The sequence below is a fragment of the Ochotona princeps genome, chromosome X (assembly GCF_030435755.1).
Source record: "Ochotona princeps isolate mOchPri1 chromosome X, mOchPri1.hap1, whole genome shotgun sequence".
NCBI classification, from domain to species: domain Eukaryota; kingdom Metazoa; phylum Chordata; class Mammalia; order Lagomorpha; family Ochotonidae; genus Ochotona; species Ochotona princeps.
Genome location: NC_080865.1, coordinates 14,392,853 through 14,411,691, shown reverse-complemented (window position 1 = coordinate 14,411,691; position 18,839 = coordinate 14,392,853). Strand labels below are relative to the sequence as shown.

Here is an 18,839-nt window from a genome sequence, read left to right as displayed (position 1 = left end):
CCCCGCCTTTAAAAAAAATAATGTATGGCAGCATCCCATATCAGAGTACACGTGTCCTAGCTACTCCACTTCCAATTCAACCTCTTGCTAATTTTCCTGGGAAGGCAGTGGATAATGATCTGAGTGCTTGAGTCCTTGCCACTCAAACGGAATACCCAGATGGGGTTTAGATAGGACAATCCCCAACTGTTGTGACCATTTGGAGAAGGACCCAGTAGATGGAAAATATATTTCTCTCTCTCTTTCTTTTTTTTCCTCCCCTCTCTCCTCTCTCTGAGCTTTTCAAATAATTAAGTGAACTAAGAAAAAAACTAAATGAAGTGTTTTTATTACAGGACTGTTCGTCAGGTGGCGCAGGAACAGTTCTTTTTAATGTGCACCAGATGTTGCATGGGACACAGGCCTCTACTTTTCTTCATTACTCTGCTCTTTACCGTTTTGGGGGTGAGACTTTTAAAATATGCTTATCAATATGATTTGTATCCTTAGAATAACACTCAGGAACTAATTATTCTATTTGCATTGAAATTAGATCAGTCTATGTTTAATAAGATAATTTCTCAACGTTATTTTAGCCTTCTGTTGTTGTTAACTGTGGGTTTTTAAAGGTTGATTGTATCCATGAACTTATAAATCGGTGTTGATTTGATTGCTTTCAGAGCACAGCCAGAGAACGAGCTAAACATTCAGGCGACTACTTCACTCTTTTAAGGCATCTTCTTAATTATGCTTACAACAGTAATATTAATGTACCCAATGCTGAGGTTCTCCTCAACAATGAAATTGATTGGCTTAAAAGAATTAGGGTAAGTTGTCGTTATACTGTTTATCGTATTGTTCTTAGTTGCTGTTTGATTAATAGGTGGTTCATAGTTTTGTTAAATAGAAAAATATAAAACAGACAAGAATATAGTCTTCATTGTTGAATACATGATCTCCAAAGTAAATACTTTAATTGTACATAAAATGTTTTGCTTGCTTAAGACTTGGAGTACTGATGTTCAGTTTCCTCCATTGTAGTATTTTAAGCCTTTTTGTAAATGCTCGTCTTTTTTTTAAAATCCTACTTTATAAATATGCTCTCTCTCTTTTTTTTTAAAGATTTATTTTTTTTTCTTGGAAAGGCGGATATACAGAGAGGAAGATCTTCCATCCGATAATTCACTCCCCAAACGGCCACAACAGCGCGATAATTCACTCGCCAAGCGGCCGCAACAGCTGGAGCTGAGCCAATCCGAAGCCAGGAGCCTCTTCCAGGTCTCCCACACGGGTGCAGGGTCCCAAGGCTTTAGGCCGTCCTCAACTGCCTTCCCAGGCCACAGGCAAGGAACTGGATGGGAAGTGAGGCTGCCAGGATTAAAACCGGCGCCCATATGGGATCCCAGCATGTGCAAGGCGAGGACCTTAACCACTACACCATCATGCCGGGCCCAAATTCTCGTCTTTTTTAAGAAGTACTTTGAATTTTTTTTTTTATCAAAAAATGAGTAAGATGACTTGGAATTTTTGATCCTTCAGCTGCACACTTACTCTTGGGCATAGTTGTTATAAGAATTAATTAACTAATTAATTAATTAATTTTTGCATCATTCAGCCTTTAATGTCCAAAAGAGGCATGGATGCGGAGTAGAGATGTGGCAAGGTCTTGGCCCTGCTCCAGAAATGAGGGAGATGAACATGAACCAGACACTTCCAAACACAGATTTGGACATTAATAAAAAAATAAAACCTAAAGTCAAGCACTCAAATCTTGTGCCCACTGAAGGGTTTGATAGCAAAACTTAGTCACCACCCCAGTGTCCACCCTCCCTTGCCAGCATCACAGAGAAAACTCAGCACAACCTAATTAGGGGAGGGCGCATTCTCAGGCTTCCCCTCCAGCCCCAAGAATGGACTTGGAAAATTAAGAGTGAGCTGGATCCCCACCTCACCCCCAATGTCAACCATACACATGAGTTTTAAATGTCTTGAGAATTGGCAACTCAATCAGCAATGACTATCCCCAACCCCACCCCATCAACAGACAAGAATTCCCTTGTGTGTTGCTTGGAATCTCCTCCCATGCACAGCCCTGTGCTAGTATCTGGCATCACCACTCCAAGACTGACCTTCCAAAGCTCCCCTTCTCCGTCCTCTATGTTTTTGAATTCCAGCTTCTATCCCCACCTCCCAGAGGCTGTAATGACTGAGACAAGTTCCAGGGCAGATGGAGTGTGGCCAATTCTCTGGGGGTCCCCCTAAAGCCTTCCCAGGAATCAGTTGGCCATAGGGGCAAAGTGTCTGGGCTACATGACTGAAGGAAGGGGTGACACTCATCTTTACCGCAAACCATCTCCAGAGATTCCTAACCATATGCCTTTGAGATTCCATACTGTCCTGCCCCCTCCTTCCCCTCTACCCCAAACCTACACACACACAAACACATGTACACACAGGATGATCAAGGGAACCACTGATGTGATTTGATTGCTAAGAGCTAACTAAGAACTAGTGACCAGAAATTCCCTTGCTAGCCAACTAACAATAGGGGCTGCTCAAAGAGAACTCCAGAGGAATGAGAAAACTGAAGGCTAAGTAGGGAGCAGACAGAAGGCAAGAAGAAAAGAATGTAAAGGGAAAATGTCGAACAAATCTGACCCCCCAACCTGTTCCTAGCATCATCTCTGGTAGGAAGAACTGAAGACACACAGCCCTTACTTATAAATTCTGACAGAAATTCTGAAAAAAAAAATTGTAGTTTTTTTGCTTTCAGATAAGCACTTCTTTATTCATTTGTAAAGCTTACTTTTAGCACATTCTGAAGAAAAATTTGCTTGAATAGAAGGGTTTGGAGGAATTTTCTCATACCCCTCCAGCTCTGTCTGATTCCTTCCTCCTTTTTAACATCCCTTAAAGAAACTATTTGATGAGCCCAGCGTGATGTTTTAGAAGCTAAATCTTCAGGCCCGGCGGCGTGGCCTAGCGGCTAAAGTCCTCGCCTGGAACGTGCTGGGATCCCATATGGGTGCCGGTTCTAATCCCGGCAGCTCCACTTCCCATCCAGCTCCCTGCTTGTGGCCTGGGAAAGCAGTCGAGGACGGCCCAAAGCATTGGGACCCTGCACCCGTGTGGGAGACCTGGAAGAGGTTCCTGGTTCCCGGCATCAGATCAGTGCGCAGCACCGGCCGTTGCAGCTCACTTGGGGAGTGAATCATCAGATGGAAGATCTTCCTCTCTGTTTCTGCTCCTCTCTGTATATCCAGCTTTCCAATAAAAATGAATAAATCTTTAAAAAAAAAAAAAGAAGCTAAATATTCGGCTTGCACGCACTAGGATCCTATCTGGGTACCAGTGTGTGTCCCAGCTGCACCATTTCCCATCCAGCTCCCTGCTCGTGACCTGGGAGAGCAGCACAGGATGACCCAAAGCCTTGGGACCCTGCACCTGCATGGGAGACCTGGAAGAGCTCCTGGCTTTGGATCATCTCAGCTCTGGCCATTGCAGCCACTTGGGGAGTGAACCAGTGGATCTTTGTCTCTTGTTTCCTCTGTAAATCTGCCCCTCTGATAAAAATAAATTTTTAAAAACTTATGTTTTCTTTGACAGGATGATGTTAAAAGAACAGGCGAAACAGGTGTTGAAGAGACCATCCTGGAAGGCCACCTTGGGGTAACAAAAGAGCTATTAGCCTTTCAAACTCCTGAGAAAAAGTTTCATATTGGTTGTGAAAAAGGAGGTGCTAATCTAATTAAAGTAAGTTCTTTGTTCCTAGCCCCAAAAAATCATAAAACCTTAAATACTTGTCATCTAATTTATATGATTAGTTTATAGTATCATCTATTTCTGTTGTTTTGACCTTCTTTGTTAAGTGCTATAGTCCTTTCTTAGTATGTATTTTTTTTTTTTTAATCCTGGGGAATTGAATGTATTTGTTGAGTAAGGTATGTTTTGAAATAAAATCTTAAATTCTGTTAAGTAATGTAAAAACCATTACCTTCTAAGACATTTCTTTCTTTTCCTGAAAGTATGTGTCTTTGCTAATGTGTAATTCTTTTTTCAACTCTAGGAATTAATTGATGATTTCATCTTTCCTGCATCTAATGTTTATCTGCAATATATGAGAAATGGAGAGCTCCCAGCTGAACAGGCTATTCCAGTCTGTAGTTCACCAGCTACAATTAATGCTGGTTTTGAATTACTTGTAGCATTAGCTGTTGGCTGTGTGAGGAATCTCAAACAGATAGTTGATTCCTTGACTGAAATGTATTACATTGGTACAGCAATAACTAGTAAGTATTTCACAGTGTAATAAATGATTAGTAATTCTGTTATTTTAAATTCTTTTCTTATAAACATGGTTTTGTTTCATCAGTTAGTTTAACTGTTTTTAACGTGTCAGTGTATAACCAACCATTATAAGCAAGAGAGCCTGTATTAAGTTAATTTTTCAAATTCATTAAATGTTTTCTTGTCAGTAATACAAATATTTGGCAAAGTAAACATCATCCTGTTAAGTCTTAATTAAAACCCAAACTCCAGAATAATAAGCAGCCAAATTCCAGAGTTCTAATTAGAAAGCTTATTTATGCTTGCTTTGGAAAGGTCCCCACTCAGAAAGTCTTCAAACATTGTTTTCTTGTGAGTTCTACGAATATCTGACTCTGAAAGATTAGAATGTACACTCTATGTTCTCAGGTAATAACAATAACAAGCTCCTGAAATAGAGCACAGCATGGAGGCTAGACCTTTCATATAAGGCACTTAATGCTCATAAGCGTTAAGGACAGGGAATCAGAGAAAAAGAAATGAACACAAAAGTGAAGCAGTTTTCTTTTTTTTTTTTCAAGATTTATTTATATTTATTGGAAAGTCAGATATACAGAGAGAAGATTGTGGCTGCCGGACCCAAGCTGAACTGAAGCCATGTGGGAGCCAGAAGCTTCTTCTGGGTCTCACACATGGATGCAGGGTCCCAAGGCTTTGGGGGCCATGCTCAACTGCTTTCCCAGGCCACAGGCAGGGAGCAGGATGGGAAGTGGGACCGCCAGGATTAGAACCGGCACCTATATGGGAATCCCAGCATGTTCAAGGCGAGGACTTTAGCAGCTAAGCTACTGCACCGGGCCCAAAGCAGTTCTTAAGAGAAAACCACAATCTATAACACAAGAATGTAATTGATTACAACAGGCTTTAGAACATCAGATTATTTTTCGTATGTTTTATTTCAGAATACAGGAAAGTTCACAGTAACATCTTAGGAGCTTCTGATTAAACTGCTTAAAAGTTTAAACATTTATTGTGTCAAGTCTGTAGTTGTAGGGTTCTTTTGTTTTAAGTAGTGTATTTCTGTGGTAAAGCATTTCAATTAGTGGGCCCGGCGGTGTAGCCTAGCAGCTAAAGTCCTCGCCTGGAACGTGCTGGGATCCCATATGGGCGCCAGTTCTAATCTCGGCAGCTCCACTTCCCATCCAGCTCCCTGCTTGTGGCCTGGGAAAGCAGTTGAGGACGGCCCAAAGCCTTGGGACCCTGCACCCGTGTGGGAGACCTGGAGGAGGTTCCTGGTTCCTGGCATCGGATCGGCACAGCGCCGGACGTTGCGCTCACTTGGGGAATGAGTCATCGAATGGAAGATCTTCCTCTCTGTCTCTCCTCCTCTCTGTATATCTGACTTTGTAATAAAATAAATAAATCTTTAAAAAAAAAAAAAAACGGGCCCCGCGGCGTGGCCTAGCAGCTAAAGTCCTCGCCTTGAACGCCCTGGGATCCCATATGGGCACCGGTTCTAATCCCGGCAGCTCCACTTCCCATCCAGCTCCCTGCTTGTGGCCTGGGAAAGCAGTCGAGGACGGCCCAGTGCATTGGGACCCTGCACCCGCGTGGGAGACCCGGAAGAGGTTCCTGGTTCCCAGCTTCGGATCCGCATGCACCGGCCGTTGGGGCTCACTTGGGGAGTGAATCATCGGACGGAGTATGTTCCTCTCTGTCTCTCCTCCTCTGTATATCTGACTTTGTAATAAAATTTTTAAAAAAAAATTTAAAAAAAACAAAAACATTTCAATTAGTCAAGTGTATACACTAAGAAGTGTGTTCCTGCCCATTTGTTCCTTCAATCTCCTTTGATATCTAAAACCACTATCAGCAGTCGCAGGTCTCAGTGGGCGCAGAGGCCCACTCTTGGGCCATTCTTCGTTGCTTTCCCAACCCATTACAGGGACTTGGATTGGAACTGGAAAGCAACGTGGGCAGATGAATTAGAGGACCACGCCAACATGCTGGCCACTTCGCTGAATCTTTGCTTTGTTTTTTTAACCACAGATTGGTATATTAGCACCACACAATGTTCTTTTTCTTTGTTTTGTTTTCTGCCAGTGATATATCTGTCATTATTCCCCATCAGCCTATGAATAATTGGCGATACATTTTTCAGTTTAATATAATTAGGTCCTACACAGTGGTGTTATTTATACTGTTTCTAGACTTATATTATACTAGAAGGAGATGGAGAAGTGAGATTTACACTTCTAACAGAACTTTCAAATCCACTGTCTCATTGCTTCTCAAAATAGCGCTATCAATATGGGCAAAGCAAGTATTACTGTCACATTTACTGAGAGAAACAGAAGCTCACCTGAAGGTAAAAGAAAAAAGTCTAGGTCAGAATGAAGATGTAAATCTAGGTGGTCTTAGAGTTTAAAACTGAGAACCTTATGTGTTTTGGTGTATTTATATTTCATGCTATGATATGTGTAAGGACATTTTTAAAGCATGCAGAACTGTAGAATATTAAGGCAGTTATTAAGCAAAGATAAATTAAAATTAGCACATTGAAGTAGTTACGCACATTGATGTCAGAGTGTCACAGAGTGAAATCATCAGGTAAAACAGTTTGTTGGTACTTGGATAAGACTGCAGTAGTGGTTGTTGCTGCATATCTCAGATTTGAAGGCGAAAACGAACTTAGTACACTGCTTCTGTTCGTTCTACAAAAATGTTTTCTTCTCTCAGCTTGTGAAGCACTCACCGAATGGGAATACCTGCCTCCTGTTGGGCCTCGCCCCCCAAAAGGATTTGTGGGGCTGAAAAATGCTGGTGCTACTTGTTACATGAATTCTGTGATTCAGCAACTCTACATGATTCCCTCCATCAGGAACGGTATTCTTGCAATTGAAGGCACAGGTAGTGATGTAGATGATGATATGTCTGGGGATGAGAAGCAGGACAATGAGGTAAATGTTCATTATTGTTTGTTTTCTTTGTTCAAAGTTTTGATATCAGATGCTGTTTCTTTAAGAGAACTATTGTACTTCCTTTTATTATTACTTTAAGATTATTTGTTTGTTTATTTGAGCAACAAAACTACAGAGAGGTTGCCTTCAGCTGCTTCATTCCCAAATGACTATAACAGCCAGGACTGGGCCAGGTTGAAGCCAGGAGTCTAGAACTCCATTCAGGTCTCCCACATGTGTCGCAGGGACTCTAGTGTTTGGGCTGTCTTCACTGCTTTCCCTGGCCTACTAGCTGTGTCTGAAGTGGAGCAACCTGAACTTGAAACCTCCACCCGTACGGGATGCTGGCATCCTGGGTAGCAGCTTTATCCGCCTATCTCATATAATGCTTTTACCAAACCTGTTAGGTGTATTTTAGAGGTAGGAGCTCACTATCTACCAAGCTTTAAATCGAAGTTGCGATCATTTGATCATTTGTCTACATGTCTTTAAAGCAGTAACTAATATGCTAATCTGTTTTCAGTAGAATTTAGGATTTGTGTAATGATAAGACTTGTTAATAGTTGAAATTATATTCACTTTTCCATTTCATGATGTTTATTATGTGCCCACTAATTTTTGTGAAGCTATTGGATTTTTTTTTTTGCTCAATTTTTTGTTGATATTTGGTGTTTTAGGTTACTTTTTTGTTTCCTTTTAGATCATAGTTCTAATTACTTTGGAAACTTCTTGCTCAGCATTACATGGTCTTATGGCAGAATCTAGGCTGCCTCTGGAGTATCTTTACTTCACAGTAGTGAACACATTAGGTTGTACTTGCAGAGCAGAGTTGACCTAAGAATCATGTGGTTCCTCAAAGAAGAGACTGGCAAAATTTATGTTGTGATCATGTTATACTCCTTTGTTTTTTATTTTTACCTTTTTCTGTTTCTAGTGTGCTAGATGCAGAAATGAGTTCTAGGTGTCATAAATATCTTTAGTAGTTTCTTTTCCCCCTCTTCCTGTCAATCAAAAGAACTGGTTTTCCTCTGTAGAAGTGGCTTATCACTAGCAGGGCTTTTGAACCTTTCCTAAAACTCTTCCCCAAAACTTCAGGATCAGAATTTGGAGTCTGAGCATCTTTATTTTGTTTTTTTTTTTTAAAGATTTATTCAGTTTATTACAAAGTCAGATATACAGAGAGAAGGAGAGACAGAGAGGAAGATCTTCCGTCCGATGATTCACTCCCCAAGTGAGCCGCAACGTCCGGTGCGCGCCAATCCGAAGCCGGGAACCTGGAACCTCCTCCGGGTCTCCCACGCGGGTGCAGGGTCCCAATGCTTTGGGCCGTCCTCGACTGCTTTCCCAGGCCACAAGCAGGGAGCTGGATGGGAAGTGGAGCTGCCGGGATTAGAACCGGCGCCCATATGGGATCCCGGGACATTCAAGGCGAGGACTTTAGCTGCTAGGCTACGCCACCGGGCCCCTTTATTTTGTTTTAAAAGCTTCTTGAGGCGGGGAAGCGCATATGCTTATACCCATACCTGGTTGAGAATCACTGCTCTGAGGGAAAAGTCTATTTGTATAGCAGAGGTTTGGGATATATAGTTCTAAAAATACAGAAAGACGTTCAGTTAACTGTAAAAACAGCTAAATTCTGTAACTGCCACTGTTACAGATTGTGACCTCTAGGCATTTTGTCTTTATGATAAATCTTCTGTCTATATTTTCAAGTTAAAATACCCAGAAAAATTACTGTCTTAATCATTCTGAAATTAGTTCAGTTTTACTGAGTACATTCATAATGTTGTGCACCATCACCACTGCCTATCTCCAGAATTATTTCCATATTGAAACTGTATACCGATTCTGCACCTCCCTGTTCCCCCAGAACCCCAACCCCTGGCAACCACCTTCCTGTCTTGATACTCTTCTAAATACCTCATATAAATGAAATGATGCCTTTTCATAAGTGGCTTATTTCATTTAGCATGATATTGTCAAGGTTCATCCATGATGTCTGTGAAAGAATTTCCTCTTTTTTTAAGGCTGAGTAGCCCTCATTATTTGTATATACAGGTTTAGTATCTCTTAGACAAATGGACCAGAAGTATTTGAAATTTTCAGTTCCTGATGGTCGTCTGAACATTCTGCACATTTTCGTGTTAGTGGTGCTTGATCTGTACCCCATTTGCTCATGCGTTCATTCGTCGTATACTTGGGTTGCATCTCTGTTTTAGCTATTGTGAATAAGGCTGCTGTGAACATGGGTGTATAGATACTTCTTCAGGACCATTTTTTTGGGTGCCTGTCCATATGGAGAAGCACGAAGTCATGCAGTGATTCTGGTTTTTTTTTTTTAATTGAGGAACTGTTTTAGCACTGATCATGATTTTATATTCCCACCAACAGTGCACAGATATTCACCAAAATTTGTTAAATTTTGATTGTAGCCATCCTAATTGGCTATAAGGCAGTATTTCATTGCTTACATTTCCTTAATCATTAGTGATGTTGAGCATATTTTTCTGTGCTTGTCATTTTGTATGTCTTTGGGAGAAAAATCTCTTAATCATCTTTATGTATTCTTTAATCCAGTTTTTAGTTCTCTATATATTCTGGATATTGACCCCTTTATCATATGTATGATTTTCTTTTGTCCTGTTGTGTTAGTTGCCTTTTTATTCTGTTGATAGTATCTTTGCACATGAAGTTTCATTTGTGTTTTCCTTGTTGCCTGTGTCTTTAATGTCTCATCCAAGAAATCATTTGCCAAATCTAATGTCTTGAGCCTTTTACCGTGTTTTTACTAAGAATGTTGTAATTTTGGCTCTTAAGATTAGGACTTTGATCAATTTTAAGTCAGTTTTTTAATATGCCATATAAGGGTGCCACTTCATTTTTTCCTTTGTATATCCAATTTTTCCAGCACCATTTATTTAAGAATACTACTAATATTAATATCAGTACTTTATTGAATTTTTCAAGCACTTGATATATGTTCTAAGTAGTGAGAGCCAGGAGCCTGCTTTTGTTTCCAGTTCAGTCTGGCTTAATCACTACACTAATTTCTCTCTATTAAACTATAATTATCCTGTATCACTAAAATGCATGGTCAGGGTTATTAGGTGTGATAACCTATGTGAAATGCTGAGGACAAACACTGATGTTACAGATTATAAAATTGAAAGCTACATTTGGTGGAAATGGGGAAGTTGATAAAAAGTATAAATCATTTTCTGTTTTGGCATTTGTCAGAACATGCTTATTCTAGATTTGTTCATTCGTTGTTTTTTGTTTTTGCTTTTTCTAGAGCAATGTTGATCCTAGGGATGATGTATTTGGATATCCTCAACAATTTGAAGACAAACCAGCATTAAGTAAAACAGAAGATAGGAAGGAATACAACATTGGTGTCCTGAGACACCTTCAGGTCATCTTTGGTCATTTAGCTGCTTCTCGACTACAGTACTATGTGCCCAGAGGATTTTGGAAACAGTTCAGGTAACTATGATTGGATAGTAATAACATTACTTCTTAAAACTTGAGAAACATCTCAATATACCAATGATTAACTTCTCAAATATATGTTGGGAGCCATTTTTAGGTTTAATGTTTAAGTGGTCATAATATTGGAGTTGTCCCTAAGTTTTCTTCCCTCACTGTCTCCATGGGAGTTAGGAAACTGTCTGCTTAAGGAGGAACAGCACTTTTTTTCCCCATCTTAACGTTTTTAATAATGAGCTTACCATATTTTAATTGCATAATCTTCATAATTTCTAATGGTATACATTCAGTGCTCTGTTGATAGACACTTCGGTTTTTTTGTTGTTAAAGGGACAGCATTCTTTAGTAAGCTTTTTATTATGCAAACATCGTAATAGATGCAGGAATAGCAAGAATAGTGTGATCCCTTTCAGCATTTAGGCACCAGATCCCATGTGGGCACTAGTTCGTTCCTTGGCTGCTCCACTTCCCCTTTCCTGCTTGTGGCCTGGGAAAGCAGTAGAGGATGAGCCAAAGCCTTGGGACCCTGCACCTGAATGGGAGACCTGGAAGAGGCTGCTGGTTCCTGGCTTTGAATCAACTCAGCTCTGGCCGTTGCGGCCACTTGGAGAGTGAACCAACAGAAGAAAGATCTTTCTCTCTGATTCTCCTTCTGTCAATCTGCCTTTCCAACAAAAAAGTAGACCTTTATGGGTATTGCATTTGCTGGTTCACTTCCTAAATGTGCAAAATAGCTGGGACTGGGCCAGACCCAAATCAGAAGCCAAGAACTCCTATCTAGGTTTCCCAAGTAGGTGAAGGGATCCAAAGATTTGGGCATCACCTGCTGCCTTCGCAAGCGCGTTAGTAGAAAGATGAATTAGAGCCAGAGGAGCTATTATTACTCCAGTAGGATGTGGGCATCCCAAGTGGCAGCTTAACTTGCTGGGCCAGAGTGCCACCCATCCAATCTGTTTTGAAGCAAATTTTGGATATTGTTGTTTCATCCATTAATATTCCAGTGTGTATGTTTAATGTTAGTTTTAAAACAGCATTCTATCATCATGTCTTTTAAAAGATCGTTCATGTCTGTCAAGTGTTTGATTTTACCCAGTTATGTCATAGTTGTTAATTTTTAAGGTTAAGATGCCACACACAGTTGATAATGACTCTTCAGTCTCTTATCCCAGGCCCCCTGCCCTATCCCTCTTTACAATTATTTATTGGGGCAAAGAATAAAAGCAGAAAGTTTGTCTTATAAATTTTTTCACAGTTTGCATTTTGTTGATGAGATAGATGCCCATCCTGTTTTAATACTTTTTGTTTTCATCAATCCCCTATTAATGACTGCTGAGATCTGCAAACCTGATCAGACTGAGGTGTAACTTTCCTTTATTTGGAATGGATAAGCAAGACTCTGTGTGCTAATGTTTACTTCGTTGGGAGGTGGCAAATCTGTTTACATCCTTTTTGGGTTAATGACCATGAATCACCAGTGTCTTAATAGTACTTCACCAGGATCACAAAATAGCATTCTAATTTTATTTGTTTGTTAGCTGGAATAACTTTTTCTCACCAACTGTTTGGCTACTCTAATAGTAAAATGAGTATAAGAAAGGAAGGACTGATTTTTGTTTTTGCATCAGTGCGGATTATGTATTGTTTGCTGTGCCAAAATGGACTATACATACTGCATAACTCTTTACTGTGTATGGAAAAGTTTACATACAATCTCTCATAGCAGTGATTTCAAAATATTTTAAGGTACCTCCCAAACAGGAGAGAGGAAGGGAAGACAGTGTCATCTAGCACCAACAGTGCTGTCCATTTCCCCTGCTTTTGGCAGAGCTCCTCCCTTTACCTGAAAGGATAGTACTTGAGATTTATTTTGAAATTCTTGCTTTTATAGTACAATGGCACATACATACCCAACTTGTCGTGTCGGTGCTTTATTCCTGTATCTGAACCCCCTATTTAATCTATGAGGTCTTGCAGGCATCTCCTTCCTCCTAGCTGTGCTTTTGGCTTTTCATTCTCGTCATTTAATTCCAGCTCTTTTTTTTTCTTTCACTTAACGCTATCTGTGATGTAAGACTTTTTTTTTTTTTAAGATTTATTTTATCTTTATTACAAAGTCAGATATACTGAGAGGAGGAGAGAGAGAGAGGAAGTGGAGCTGCCGAGATTAGAACCAGCGGCCATATGGGATCAAGGCAAGGACCTTAGCCACTAGGCCACGCTGCCGAGCCCTGTAAGACTTTTCTACACAGCCCAGCGCGGTAGCATAGTGGTTAAAATCCTTGCCTTGGGCCCGGCGGCGTGGTCTAGCGGCTAAAGTCCTCGCCTTGAAAGCCCCGGGATCCCATATGGGCGCCGGTTCTAATCCTGGCAGCTCCACTTCCCATCCAGCTCCCTGCTTGTGGCCTGGGAAAGCAGTTGAGGACGGCCCAATGCTTTGGGACACTGCACCCGTATGGGAGACCCGGAAGAGGTTCCAGGTTCCCGGCATCGGATCGGCGCGCATCGGCCCGTTGCGGCTCACTTGGGGAGTGAATCATCGGACGGAAGATCTTCCTCTCTGTCTCTCCTCCTCTGTGTATATCTGGCTGTAATAAAATGAATAAATCTTTAAAAAAAAAAAAATCCTTGCCTTGCACGTGCCAGGATGCTATGTGGGCACCGGTTCTAATCCCAGCAGCTCCACTTCCCATCCAGTTCCCTGCTTGTGGCCTGGGAAAGCAGTTGAGGACAGCCTAAAGTCTTGGGACCCTGCACCTGTGTGGGAGACCCAGAAGTGCTCCTAGCTCCTGGCTTCAGATTGGCTCAGCTACAGCTGTTGTGGCTGCTTGGGAATAAACCATTGGATGGAAGATCTTCCTCTCTGTCTCTCCTCCTCTCTGTATATCTGCCTTTCCAATAAAAACAAGACTTTTGTAAATTGCTGTCAAACTTTTTGAGCTTTTATCTTAAAATTGATCACCCAGTTTATAGTTTTTTTCTTTTAATGCCTTTGATTTTTTTTTTTTTCCTATTCTAGTATAGCTCAGTATTTTTTTTCTTAAGATAGCACTTTGGAAACACTGCACTGCAGACACATAATCTAATCTACTCTTGATCCATGTGGGTTACTTAAACATAGTGCCTCCACTCCTCTGATTTTGTTTTTAAAAATTCCAGACCTGTAAACAAGGTTTAGAAGTAGTGTGATGGTCACCATAACACACACACACACACACACATTTGTTTTTATTGAAAAGGTAGATGTACAAAGAGAAGGAGGGGCAGGGGAAAAAGATCTTCCGTCTACTGGTTCACTTCCCAAGCAGCCACAATGGCCAGAGCTGAGTTGATCTGAAGCCAGGATCCAGGAGCTTCCTCTGGATCTCCCACATGGGTGCAAAGTCCCAAAGCCTGTGCCATCCTCGACTGCTTTCCCAGGCCACAAGCAGGGAGCTGGATGGGAAATAGAGCAGTCAGGACATGAGCCAGTGCCCATATGGGATCCCGGTACATGTCAGGCGAGAATTTATCACTGACCTATCACACCAGACCCAGTCACCTGAAGTCTTTATCCAGATTTACCATCTGTTAACATTTTACCATATTTGGTTATGTACACATTTTACCATATTTAGTTACTTATGTTTCGTTTTTTTTTTTTCAAACCTAATTAAAAGATGCAGACATGATACTTAAACCTGAATTTTAACATATATCTTTTGATAACGCTGTTATCTTAGTTATATATAATAAAATTATTACAGCAAAAAAGTTAAGCTTGATTTAATGGTCTATAATATTCATTGGTATACTGATTTTTTTTCTAAAATGATAGTCCTAGGTTTTTCTCCTTATCCTAGTTTGACATTCAGGAAGGAATCACAATAATCTGGTTGTTACTTTGCTCATATTTTAATATGTAATTTCTCTTATGAATTTCATGGCATTGAATTTCTAAGAAGAAAAAATTCTGCCTTGGTTTGATTGCATTCATGCTTAAACTTTGGGGAGGACGGCAAGAAAATCACCTAAGTTTGTTATATGCTTCTTACTGCGCTGTTTCTGATGGATCATTGGGTATCAACCTCTCATTGTAAAGGGTATCATTTTCCTGTGTTAATTCATTGATTCTATGTTTGAAAGTATTGGAAATTGGATACAGATTAAAAATAAAGACCTGATGTCATTCCCAATTATAAAAAATTGATTTTAGCAAATGATGTATATGATTTTAAGCTTACTGTGTACAAATGTCATGTTTATAAGATGACATTATTTGCTACATAGAAATGTTATCCAAAAAATTCTGACAATTTTTTCATTTTATTTAAGACATACACGCACACACACCCCCTCCCATCTACTGGTTCACTTCCCAAATGTGTGCAACAGCTAAAACTAGGCTAGGCTGAATCCTGGAGCCCAGATCTCAGTCCTTGTATCTCACATGATAGGCAAGAACCTGTCAGTCTTCTGTCCTCCCATATGTGCATTAGCAGGAAACAAATGGTACGTAGAGTTGGAACTTGAATCTAGGCTGTCTGATATAGGCCTCAAATATCCAAACAGCATCTAACCATTCTCATTTTACTTGAAAAAATCGGTTTAAGAATTAATTTTGTTATTACTGTCTATTACAAAAATGTAAACAAAATGAAAGAAAATTCCAACTCCTACATAGGAGTAATATCTAGCAACTCAGTTTTACTTGAAAGGCAAAGATTACAAAAAAATAAAGATTTCCCATCCACTGACTTACTTCCAAAATGGCCACAATGTCTTGGACTAGGCAAATTCAAAGCCAGGAACTTAGAACTCCCATTCAGTTATCCTGTGTGGGTGGCAGGGGCCCAAATAGTTGGGCCATCTTCATTGCTTTTCCAGGTGTATTGGCAGAGAGCTGAATTGGAAATGGAGCAACCAGGACTTAAACTGGGGCTCACACTGGGTGCTGCCTGTGCTGACAACAACCCATTTTACTTGGTTTATCAATTGGAATTAAAACCTATTGGCCTGAGATTAAAATGCCAGTTTAGAGACCATCCCATGTCAAGATCCTTGTTTTGTTGTCAGATTCTGATTCATTCCAGCTTCTTAGTACTGCATACCCTTGGTGCCAGCAGTAATGTGTCAAGTAATTGGGTTCCTGCCACCCATGACTATGATCTTAATGACCTAGCTCCTGGCTTCAGCCTTAATAGAGACTTGTTGTGCACATTTGGGGGGGGGTGAACCAGAGGATGCAGGTTCTTTCTGTTGTCTTTTCAAATAAGCTTTTTTAAATGCCTACGTGGGGCAGGCATTTCCTGCTAATGCACATTGTGGAGGCAGCAATGATGGCTCAAGCAGTTGGATTCTTGCCACCTACCTGGCAAACCTGGATTGAGTAGTTTCATGACAGTTCTTTGCTGCTAAAGTACTAATAGTACCAATTTTGCTAGTTGCTTTTTTCCCCCTAAAATTAAAGAGTATGTATTGAGAATGTCATTTGCAATGTTTCATTCATTTTTAGGCTTTGGGGTGAGCCTGTTAATCTACGTGAGCAACATGATGCTTTAGAATTTTTTAATTCATTGGTGGATAGTTTAGATGAAGCTTTAAAAGCCTTGGGGCATCCAGCTATGCTAAGTAAAGTCTTAGGAGGTTCCTTTGCTGATCAGAAAATTTGCCAAGGCTGCCCACACAGGTAAGCAGTAATGACTTGTTGGAAGTTTGTGTTCTCTCTGTGTGTGTCTGTTTAAACAAAAATAAATTTTGATGAACAGAAGTAGAGAATAACACTAAATACTTAAAAGCTTATACTGAATGAATTACATTGCATATACCTTACTACCAGCAAGCTTTTCTTTTTCTAGGTAACTTAGATTCTTTATTTTACCTAATCATTTAATATTTCATACGGTTTATGTGAGATTGTTCTTAAAGGAATCATGTTATTTTGCATATGATTATGTGTTACTTATAAATTTGCCTTTTGTCATAGGATAGAAGAATTGTTATAGTATAAACATTAAATGTAGAAAATAAATTATCTGAAGAAGCATATCCTATACAAATGGAAAAATGGCTTGAAATGAGCACTAATCATTATTATTCTTTTGATATATTTGTATAGAAAATATTTATGGCAGAAGTTGGCAAAATTTTGTTAAGTTATTTAAGGACTCCAGTTGAAAATAAAAAATCAGTCCATCTGTAACAAACATTTTATGCTTATCAGAGAATTCATACTTTTAGAACTTGTGTTATTAGTAATATACTGTTTCGTATCCCTTTTTACCAAATATGCATAGCGTTTTTTTACAAATCAAAGTGTGTGTGTGTGTGTGTGTATTATTTTTTTCACAGTACAGAAATGTTTGGAGGAAAAGTAATTCGAGGAACTTTAGAAAATTCATAGATAGAACATATTACAAAAGAAGAGTGTAAGTCAGCAAACTAGATCATGAGCCAGACCATCTAAAGTTTTATTGAAACATGCCTACTCATACACATACTATGTGGCTTGCTGTAATGGTAGAATTGAGGAATTGCCACAGAGGCCAAACTGCCTACAAAACCTAAAATACTTACCATTTGGCCCTATGCAGGAAAGATGCTGACCTCTGGTTTTAGAATATTCTACTTTGGGGCCTTGTGGCAAAGCAGGTTATGATGCCACGTGTGCCGCCAACATCACGTGTCCAAATACCAATCTGCTCAGCTTCTTAATAATGTGCATGGGAAGACAACAGATGATGATCCAAGAACTTGGGCCCCTGCTACCTGTGTGAGAGATCTCCATGGAGTTCTGTCTCCTGGCTCAGTTTGTTCTAGGGCTGGCTCTTGCTGTCATTTGGGGAATGAACCAGCTGATACAAACTTTGGCGGGGGGCGGGTAAGATTTACTCATTTTTAATTGGAAAGTCAGATTTACGGAAGAAACGAGAGAAAGAGATCTTCCATCTGCTGGTTCACTCCCCAAGTGGCCGCAGCAGTTGGAGCTGAGCTAATCCAAAGCCTGGAGCCAGGAGCTTCTTCCAGCTCTCCCATGTGGGTGCAGGGTCTCAAAGCCTTGGACCGTCCTCGACTGCTTTCCCAGGCCATAAGCAGGGAGCTGGAAGGGAAATGGAGTAGTCAGGATACAAACTGACACCCATATGGGATCCCAGCGTGTGCAAGGCGAGGACTTTAGCCACTATGCTACTGCACTGGACCTTAACATTTCTGTCTCATGCTCTGTCTTGCACATGAAAAACTTTAAGAAATCCCACTTTTGGGAGCAGACATTTAGCTTAACATTTAAGACACCATGTTCTGGACTCAGCGCAGTAGCCTAGCAGCTGAGGTCCTCCCCTTGCACGTTCCAGGATCCCATATGGGTGCCAGTTCTAATGCCAGTGGCCCTGCCACCCATTCAGCTCCCTGCTTGTGGTCTGGGGAACTCTGTGTGTGTCTCAAGTAAATAAAAGATGTTTTTAAATCCCTGCCTAGAACTTTATAAATTTGTGCTTTGGCTGTGACATGAATTACAGCCAAATTATAGTAAAGTTATTCTGATACCAGGTAGACCTTGCTTTTAGACAGAAATTTCGCTTATATGTCTTGACTAATTCTAAATGCCAGTTTCCTCATCTCTGTTACAAGTATAATATTTTTCCAATAGATTTGTTGTAAAGATAACCTAGTACCCATAATGTTAGACAATATATTGCCCAGCACAGAGTAAGGGACCAATAAACATTAGCCATCATTTATTGGTCACATCTATGATTTATAGGTTTGATGTTATGTAATAAGTATTCCAAATGTAAATATCTGTAAATTTAGTAAACTAAGGGAATAATCCTTTTTGATGATTTTAGGTACGAATGTGAAGAATCTTTTACGACTTTGAATGTAGACATCAGGAACCACCAAAATCTTCTTGATTCTCTGGAACAATATGTCAAAGGAGATTTATTAGAAGGTGCAAATGCATATCATTGTGAAAAATGCAATAAAAAGGTAAGGGTTGTCAAGTTTTATTTAAAGTAATTATGAAAAAAAGTTGGCTATTCATCCTCAAAATCTGCCCTCTGTTTCTGTATACTGCTTTGTTGTAGAGCTAGCAAGGATCATCAAGATGATGTGTCAGGGAAATGCTGACAGTATTAGAGGAACTAGGGAAGATAAGCAGATAAAGGTGAA

General features: G+C 40.1%; 1 protein-coding gene across 9 annotated transcripts in view; it reads left to right on the top strand.

Annotated features, from left to right (window-relative positions):
* USP9X (ubiquitin specific peptidase 9 X-linked) overlaps window positions 1-18,839 on the top strand; it is a 132,500-nt gene that overhangs the window by 101,499 nt on the left and 12,162 nt on the right. For all 9 annotated transcript variants that reach the window (XM_058658743.1, XM_058658744.1, XM_058658742.1 and 6 more), the window contains 8 exons: window positions 336-444; window positions 660-806; window positions 3,586-3,732; window positions 4,046-4,268; window positions 6,985-7,205; window positions 10,498-10,688; window positions 16,183-16,356; window positions 18,515-18,656. In XM_058658743.1, coding sequence (XP_058514726.1) covers window positions 336-444; window positions 660-806; window positions 3,586-3,732; window positions 4,046-4,268; window positions 6,985-7,205; window positions 10,498-10,688; window positions 16,183-16,356; window positions 18,515-18,656 — 1,354 coding nt within the window. The remainder of the gene's footprint in view (window positions 1-335; window positions 445-659; window positions 807-3,585; window positions 3,733-4,045; window positions 4,269-6,984; window positions 7,206-10,497; window positions 10,689-16,182; window positions 16,357-18,514; window positions 18,657-18,839) is intronic.